Source organism: Benincasa hispida, chromosome 9, assembly GCF_027475165.1.
Source record: "Benincasa hispida cultivar pf3 chromosome 9, pf3_genome.v1.1, whole genome shotgun sequence".
In the NCBI taxonomy this organism is placed as follows: Eukaryota; Viridiplantae; Streptophyta; class Magnoliopsida; order Cucurbitales; family Cucurbitaceae; genus Benincasa; species Benincasa hispida.
This window is the reverse complement of record NC_143486.1, coordinates 25,454,080-25,463,670: the sequence shown is the minus strand read 5'-3', so window position 1 is coordinate 25,463,670 and position 9,591 is coordinate 25,454,080. Positions and strand designations below refer to the sequence as shown.

General features: G+C 34.1%; 1 protein-coding gene across 1 annotated transcript; it reads left to right on the top strand.

Moving 5' to 3' along the window:
* The first annotated feature begins 5,424 nt into the window (after window positions 1-5,424).
* Window positions 5,425-9,344, top strand: LOC120085475 (non-structural protein). The gene is made up of 7 exons (XM_039041453.2): window positions 5,425-5,608; window positions 6,738-6,795; window positions 6,874-7,179; window positions 7,252-7,300; window positions 7,400-7,494; window positions 7,996-8,126; window positions 9,073-9,344. Exons 1-7 carry the CDS (start codon window positions 5,472-5,474, stop codon window positions 9,128-9,130), a joined length of 834 nt encoding a protein of 277 aa, XP_038897381.1. The 5' UTR covers window positions 5,425-5,471; the 3' UTR covers window positions 9,131-9,344.
* Window positions 9,345-9,591: the final 247 nt, after the last annotated feature.

Genomic DNA, 9,591 nt, shown 5'->3' with positions numbered 1-9,591 from the left:
ACAAACTACAGGACCCAATGAGAGTTTAGGGCATCATCCCCAACAATTACTAACCTTTCTTACCTTCCAATGAGAGATGTTCATTCGTTTTTAAGCCATGTAGATTTTTATCACAGGTTCATTAAGGATTTCAGCAAAATTGCCCTATCAATGACCATATTGCTTTAGAACTTTAGTGGGGAGTGCAAGCAAGCCTTTGATGTGCTAAAGAAGGCTTTGACTAGTGCATCAGTGATTTAGGTCCTTCGATGGGATCTTCCATTTGAGATCATGTGTGATGCAAGTAACATGTTGTGAGAGCTATTCTTGGACAAAGAATTAAGAAGAAGCATCACGTTACATATTATGCTTCAAGGACCTTGAATCCTACTCAGTGTCATTATACCACTACTAAAAAAGAACTCATTTATGTTGTTTTTGCTTTAGAAAAGTTTTGATCATATATTTTTGGCTCACATGTAACTGTTTATTCTGATCATGCAGCTTTGCACTATTTTATGGACAAGAAGGAGTCTAAACCAAGTCTTCTTCGTTGGATCCTTTTGCTCTAGGAGTTCGATGCTAAAACAAAGGATAGAAAAGGTTCTGAGAATATTGTTCCTGACCATCTGAGTAGACTTGTGGAAGGAGGGGATTGCTTGCCATCCAATGGAGATTTTTCTGAGCAGGCTTTGCTCTAGGTTGATGGCATCTCAATGATTCCATGGTATTCTGATCTCTTTAACTATCTTGTCACAAGTGACGTTCCTTTTAACCTCGGTAGACATCATAAGGCTAAACTGAAAAGTGAGGCAAAATAATATGTTTCAAAGGATCCATATCTGTGGAAGTTTTGTGTTGACCAGATAATTAGGAGGTGTGTTCCTAATGATGAGTTTTTCTCTGTTTTAGCTTTTTGTCATGAACATGCATGTGACACTATAGTCCTAAGTGCACGGCTAAAAAAGTATTAAACTCAAGATTGTATTGGACCACACTTTTTAGAGATGCATATTTCTTTTGTAAAACATGTGAGAGATGTTAGAAATCTAGATGTCTATCTCGTAGGAATGAAATGCCCTAGGTCCCTATAGTTGTTTGTGAAATATTTGATGTTTGGGATTAGATTTCATGGGCCCTTTTCTTTTTTCCTATAGATTTAAATATATTCTTAGTGTTGTGGACTATGTTTCTAAATGGGTGGAGGCCAAGGCCACTACCACTGACGATTCTAAAGTGGTTGCAGGATTTTTGAGATCTCACATTCTTAGCAAGTTTCATTTTCCACGTGCAATCATCAATGACTAGGGTATACATTTCTACAACAACGTAATTGTTGCCCTCTGAAGAAATATGGCATGCAACACCGCATTGTCACCCCCTACCACCCTCAAATGAACAGTCAAACAGAAGTTTCAAACAGAGAGGTGAAATCTATCTTAGAGCAGGTTATGAACCCTGGCAGGAAGGATTAGAGTATGAGGCTAGATGATGCATTATAGGCCTACTATACAACCTTCAAGACACCTATAGGGATGTCTCCTTATAAGATGATTTATGGTAAGGCTTGCCACCTCTTTATGGAGATACAACATCGGGCCTACTAGGCAGTTAGGTAGTGTAATTGGGACCCTAAGGCATCAGGTGAGACTAGACTTTTACAAATTCAGAAGATTAAGGAGTTGAGGTTGGATTCACTCGAAAATTCTCTAATCTACAAGGAGCGAATGAAGGAATTACATGATCGGATGATAACACCTAAAGAGTTTAGAGTTGGCCAGGAAGTGCTCCTTTATAATTCTAAATTAAAGCCTATGGTAGGTAAACTTCGTTCTAAATTATTATGTCCTTTTAGTGTTATTGATGTTTATCCTAATGGTGCAGTGATAATATTTAAAGTTTGGAAACTAGAAAATCATTCAATAGTTAATGGTCATCAATTGAAAATTTTTCACAAAGGAGATTCTATGGATTGTTTTGATCTTGCATAACAGTTAGACTCATCGGTTTACCCTTAAATAGAGTCAAATATGGTCGAGCAACCGACCTTAAAATTTTGCGCTTCCTGGAGGTAGCTAAGCTTTAAATATTTATTTCTTTCTTAGTTAAATTTTATTTTTCATAATTTTCTCTCTTTTTTATCTTAATATTTCCCATCTTCTTGTTTTTTTAGGTCTTTTAGTTGGGAATGCTTGTTGGAGAGGAGCCCTTTTCCCCATCCGCCCTCCAGGGAAGTTTTTGTTCCCTTATGCTCTTCATTTCTCACATTGGGGACAATATGTATTCTTAAAAGTTGGGGGTAGGTTGTTGGTATTTTGGTACTTATATTGATGCATGTCTGGTAGTCCTTGAGCATCTGAGCTCAGACTTGTGTTGCTTTTTGAACGTTTGTTTGCCTTGTTGTTGTGCTCGTTATTATGACCGTTGACGATGCATTCACTGAGAATTGCATGTTTGAGACAATGTAGGAAGAAACTAATCATGACTTTTGAGTTTTTTTAAAAAATAAATATTGAGTTCTTTACCTGATTATCCTAGATCTTGCATGCTTAGAATGGCATTATAAAGCCCATATTTTTATTGTCACCCCAAAATGTCTTTGTGATAGAACTGGACTTCCCTAGATTTCAATTTAACAATACAAGCACTAGGTGCAAACCAACTGTTGCTCTGATTTTTCTCTAAAAAAAATAAATAATAAATAAATAAAATTGTTAATAAAGAGAGGTTTATTTCGCTTTCTTAAGGACATGATTAACCCGGGGCGACTATGACACCCATAGTTTTCCTCTGAGCTAAAGTGTCCCCAAGGAATGAGTACCTTAGGCACCTTTGAAGGAACTTGGCCCGTAGATGGATGTCTTTCATGTAACCCGTGTGGACAAGTCAAAACGAAAGCAGTTTTTTTCTGAAAAAATGTTTCCTCTCCATTTCAAAAAGAAAAAAAATGGATAACAAGAAATAAGGTTTGCATTTCCTTCTTGCATGTTATTGCCACTTCGAAAGTAAGGAAGTTTAGTTCATGACCTTTCGAGCTAGAGTAGGGAAAACAAATTGAGGGCCTTCTATTTCGAGTTTTGTTTAGGTTTAAGTAGGAAGACTTTGAACTCACTTATGCATTGAAGAAATTTTCTTAAAATTATCCCATTTGATTGATTGCTTTTGGAGTTCATTCTTGATGGCATGAGTGATTTTACTAGATTGCTAAAAAGAGAGTAACGAGTCGTGCAATTAAGCAAACATATTTTGTGTATGGCTGTGTGTTTTACCTTGCTCAAGATATTAAGAATTAAGTTGGAGGTATTTGATAGCACCGTAAAAGTGCTATTTTTCTTAGATTAATTTAGGCTCGCTCGTGGAATTTTATGTGTTGTTATGCTATTTTGTAGGTTTTGAGCAACTATAAGGTAGGATGGACATTTAAAGCCAAAATGAGACCTAAACAAACCAAGATGGAGCTCCATAGCATCAATCGTGGAGAAGAGTGAAAAATTACCAAAATGCCTCTGTAGAGCGTCATTACCCTCCATGCGAACGTAACGCTACACTGTAAGGCGGTAGCATCAATATCGCCTATAACGTTGCGATGTTGCATCACGCTAGTGCACTACGTTTTAGACCTAAGAGCCCTCTTGTTTAGAGTGTTGTAATGTTGCATCTAGCGTTGTGACTCTATAAACTCTAACGAAATGTTTACGCGCACCTGGTGAGGGCAGCGTTGCTACGCTTGTATTAGCGTTACAACGCTGCGACGTAAATTTCTTTAAAATTTACCTAGACACTCACTAACTATTTGAGATCAGAATTCCCTCATGTTTCTAAGATTTTCTCCATATCTCTTCTTCCCCACTCAATTGAGACATTGACAGATTATTATTTGGTTTGTTCAAGCATGTATCAAGGCTGAGGTACTATTGTCTAGCTGGAGATTTAGGATTTATATCTTAATTTGTTTTCTCATGAGGTTATGAACGATCGTGTCTGTAGTTTTAATTGTTTAATGAATTTTCTCCTTGATCTTATTGATTTGGTTGAATGTGTTTGAAATAATTTGACGAATTTATCAAGCACGTTTAATTCACAGTTATAAGTTCACACCTAATCCATAATTGTTAGGTTCTTAGATTGCCAAGTAACGAAAGTTAAGTTAGAGTTGCGTATTGATTTGGCTTTTCTAATCGAATAACATTCATCTATCTAACTTAGGAGAAATTCGTATTTAATACCTAATTAGGTTATTCCTAATTATTCTGTTCGACTTAGCAATTGCCCTTAGATGTTAATGTCAATTAGTTTGCATGTTTAGGAGGCTTTTCCCCTAAGCCTAAAAAATAATTTGATTAATCAGATTTCCTTCTAGCTTTTCTAGAAGAGATTGGCTAAGTTAAAACTAATTGAAATTACGAGACACTTTTCTTATTAATCGATGATCGAGTAGCTAATTAGGAATAAATCCAATCTACCCTGAGCTAGGCTTTGTCTCATTGATAGTTTCCATTTACTCAAGCATAAAAAAAATTATGTTCGATCGTTACTATTTTTAACTATTTTTTTTTTTTACAATCGAAATCAACTCTTCAACCCCTCCCCCCTCCCCCCTTTTGGTTACTCACAACAAGTCATTTAGTAGGAAAATTAATCGGCTCTCCGTGGTTTGATTCGTTACTACCCTTAATACTATGGAATTATAGTAGGAAACGAAATGATTATTTGATTCGACCGAAAGACTTTATAGCTTTTAGAACCTTCATATCCACTCTCTCTCCTCTAAAAATCTTTAGTTAGTGGGAGAAAAAGGTTCTCTCTAAAGACATATGCTCATTTTGGATCAATTTGGTCTGATTTCACTTGCCTTCTACACTGATAACTCAATCCTTCTAGTAGGGAAAAACCACAAAAAAAGTTGTTTTATGCTCAACGTCAGCATTTGATCAAATTATTGCAGTAATATGAGACATAATATAAACTTAAGAATCAGTCGTCCAACCATAGTTTGTCATGTAGAAAATTGTTCTTTCTTTTATTATTTCTTTTTACATACTTGTGAGTTTTGTTTGCTCTATGGTTGGAATGAGTTGCAAAAATATGAGTATGGCTTAAGATATATCCAAGTATTGCTAAAAAATGATTAATCAAAATATTTCACTAATTTGAACATAGTTCGACAGTGGATAAATACCAAATTATTATCTCAAAGATTGAAAAATTGATTAAAAAAATAGCTTTAATTATTATTGAATATATTTTTTTTTATGAAATTCTTTATTTTAAAATTTTATATTTAGGTATTAAATTTTGAATTTGATTTAAATTTACCCTTTAAATTTAAAAATATTATAATTTTAACTTGGATATTTGAGTTTTATTTCAATTTAATCTCCTCACTTTTGCATGAATAGGGTTAATGTCTATTAATTAAGAAAATAAAATAACGATAAAGTGACATTTCAAATAAACAAACAGAGCACGCACACACACACTCTCTCTCCGGAATGGAGGGAAAAGGTAGCTCAGAGATGCAGTATACGGAGATCGAATCCTCCGCCGATTGCTTCGATAGCTCCATACTCTTCAATATCATCAACGATGTCTCCGCCTTCGTCTTGTACATGCACCAACAAGTCCCTTCGTAAGTTGCCCTTTTCCAATTCCATCACATTTTCCGTTTCTTAACTTAGAAACTGCTAGAAACGGTGGCAAAATCCATTCAGGTTTGATTCCTGATGGAAAATGTATGTGTGATTGCGAAAAGATCGAGTGATGGATGTTAAGTTTTGAGTCAATCCGAGTTTCTGCATGATTTATGCACCTGGTTCGATTTGATTACCTCAGTCACTCTGTTTGAAATTGTGCCTGGTAAATTTGAGGAAGGAAAATTAGGAATTCTAAAATCCGATCTGTAAGAGTTGGGAAATTTAGATGACCATTTTTGGTATGATGAAATTTTCTTGCTGAATCTGTTGTTAAGTTGATTGAATGTGTTGCTGATGTAATAGAATGTATAAGTACTTTGTGAATGTCATATAATATTAGTGATTTCTTCCTAGGATTTGTAAATTGCTGTGGTTCTGGTTTTAAAATATGTTTAGGATGAAATCATAAATAGTAAAATGCCAACATGTTCTTCCGGTCGAGGTTTAAATCTCCATGATTACATTTGTTGTACTAAAAAAAGATAAATAGTCAGAATGAATAATGTTGAGCTAACAGAGCATTCATTTTGCCTACTATTGCTTAATTCTTTCTTCATTTTATCCATTTCGATGTGGCTTCTATGATTTTTGCATCAAGATTGTATGACATCACATGTAATGGACCAATTTTATTGTTTCTTTCCTAGTATTACAAGAAGCCCTTGCAAGAATACCTTTATAAAGTAGATATTGTGGAGAAAAGGGATACCCATTAAAGAAACAAACATAGGTAGCTTTTGTTTATCTGAGACTAAAACTCTGTATGCGAGAGTACCTCTTAGTCTTGAAATGAAATCCGTGTAATCTGTAGTTTAAATATACATATTTGTAGAGCTAAAAACTTCTCTTTTCAGTTTCAGCAGGCATTGGTTGCCTGATTCGATCTTCACCACTTATATCCTGGGAGCCAAAAGTTTATAAATTTTATACAACCCCAACTCTGGCTCCCCCTCCATTTTGCTATAAACTAGAGAAATATATGATTAATGAAGATTTAACATTGTGTGAGATACCTTTTTGGTATGTTTGTACCATTAGTACTGAAGTTAGGTGGCTTACGTGCAGAATCCTACAGGATATGAGCATTGAATTTGACACTTTGCATGAAGAATATAAAGAGCTGGTATGTTAGATAAGAATGGGTAGTTTCCTTTACACTTTTTTGCTTCAATATGAGGATCATAAGAATGGTTAGTTTTAGGGAAGTGAACTGGCACAAAATGAACTAAAAGCATCATCACGACGAAAGCATACTGGCAGAATGAGGGAGGTCAGACAGGGAATTAAGAGAATGGAGAAGTTAATGAATTCAGTCTCTGGTTTTCAAGTTGCCATCAAATCGTTGATTAGTGAGACACCTAACATCCAGGAAGTCTTACTAATTCTCGGAGCAACCCCACTACGACCTCAATATGTTTATGAGATGTGCTTTTCACATAAAAAAGTTGTGGTGAGAGGTGCTGATAACTTCGTCAAGCACAAAGCAGCAGAAGCTCTTTCAAGAAAGGTGCTTGTGAATCGTAGTATCTTTCTTAAATTTTTTTCACTATCTGATAACAAATTTTATTGTTAATAACAGGCTATTCGAACATTAATCTCAAAGGATGCTGGGTCTGTCTCATATCCAGGTACACAGTTGTGCATGTTAAAGCAAATTGATCAAGTTGGGAGAAGAATTCTCATCCTTGAAATTTCCCTCATTAAGAAATGATAACATATTCTTTTAGGCCCTACTAAGTTATTTCTGTTGGTGAAGGCTCCTTCTTCTTTCAATCTGCCCATGCACTTCATTCCAAAACGTGAATTCCGATACAGCAAAAAGGTAAACGTTAGACGTGTTTTTTTGTTTTTTTTGAAAGAAAACGTTAAACATATTTGCTTTTATTTTCATGTAAGGATGTTAATATGAGATTATCTGGGGGATTTTGTGGTCTACCTCTCATTTAGTAAAGAATGATTTATTCAGTTAGCTGATGGAAGAATACCAATCAGTTATTTGACAAGAAGAACATCGTATATCCTTGTGTGACAAAAGTCAGTTATTTGTCAACTGTCAACAATATCCTGAATCTCCCACTCATATTAAATTATCTAGTTTCATGAGAATTTGACTGCTTTAATATACTCTACTACATCACTTTTTGTTTATCAATATCGTTTGAAATTAGATCTTTCGGTTTGATCCAAATGCATAATCTGAGGTCATAATAGGTTGCTGATAATTTCGATTGTCCAAACTATGAAGCACCACTGCGTGCATCTTTCTTGGTGCATTAGAATCTGTTAATCAATTTGATATCATCTAAAGAGGTCTCTCATGCAGATAGTACCTTTCAAACTACGATTTAAGTGCAAATCCCAAATCCAGCAGATGAATAATCCTGGTCCTGATCGTGAATCTCAAGTTGGAACCTCTGATGACTTAACCAACTCTTCAGTAGAAGATTCAATCTGGTATGGAATGTTTAATCTTCGGTTATTACTGCAAAATTTCATCAATTATGTAGGTCAAGTGTGACAAAAGTATCACATTGACTAGATAATAGAAAAGTCATGTGTATATGCATTAAGGACAACCTCTCTATTGATTGGAGCCTTCTGGGTGAAATCCAATCGAAAGCAAAAAACATGAGAACTTATGCTCAAAGTAGATAATATCATGCGATAGTGGAGATAAGTGAAACGAGAATCTGTTGCCCTTGTCCTTAATAAGTTACCAACCATTCAGTGTTCAAGTAAAAAGGATTGGTTAAATATATTAGGAGGGACATTTAGTACAGCTGGGATTTATTTATTTATTTATTTATTTTTATTATTATTTTTTTTTTTTAACAATAATGGCCGGGATTTAGGTATTAAAATTGTGGGGTGTTTGTGAGTGTTTAACTTTTGAATGAGGGCGTTAACGTTAAGAAATAAAGTTTTAAGTATAATATAAAATCATAGACTCATATCAGGCCATTGGATAACATTTTTGTTTTTAAAAATCATGCTCATTTACTAATAGTTTTCTTTATTTCCGAATCTTATTTTATGGTAAATAACATATTTTCATTTTCAAGATTAGTGATTTTTGAAAGTGAAACTAAAGAAAACAGTGGTCTAAGGAATTTTTATAAACGTAATGTTTATAAGTAATAAAACTGTACTTGAATGTGACTTGATCATTGTAAATTACTATTAAATAGTCAATTTGAATATAACTCAATCTATTAAGAGTTATCAATTCAACTAAAAGGTTAGATTTTTAAACCTTCCATTAAACTAAAGAAATAACCTTCTTTTCGTGAAAGTATGCTCCAAATGTAGAGTTTTATGCCTGTTGTTGATCCTTTTATGTAACAATATCAATATTTCATTCCAAATTTTAGCATTATGGGACTTTGATGATCATTTCCAGGTTTCAATGTCGACATGCAATCAAGGGGCTAGCATTCAACAGACCTGATGAAGATTGAAAATGTCGACTGTCAAAGACACAATACAAGTAAAGACTAACCTGTAAACTTGCAAATGAATTGCTTCCAATTATTTTGTAGACAAAAAATATCCTTGACTGGAGAATTTGGATCTTGATATGCAGATGATTTGGAATAGGATTTAGATCCTTTTAGCTAATTTCAATGGTGGAGATTTAAGTAAATTTCAATATTATCTCTAATCTTTTAAAAATGTGAACTTTCCTCTTTACTCTTTAGATATATTGTTGTTTTTAGGGCTTCTTGGGCAAAATAAGTTAAAAAAATTAGGTCCATAGTCCAAACTTATTACTTTTATAAAAGTAATAAAAAAACAAGCTCGACCCACGTGATACACGCAATACACTATTAGTATACGACGACTGATACACTAGATATACTATTGATAGGTTGAAAATGATTAGTTATTTAAGTGTTAAAAATTGCATAAATATATTTTT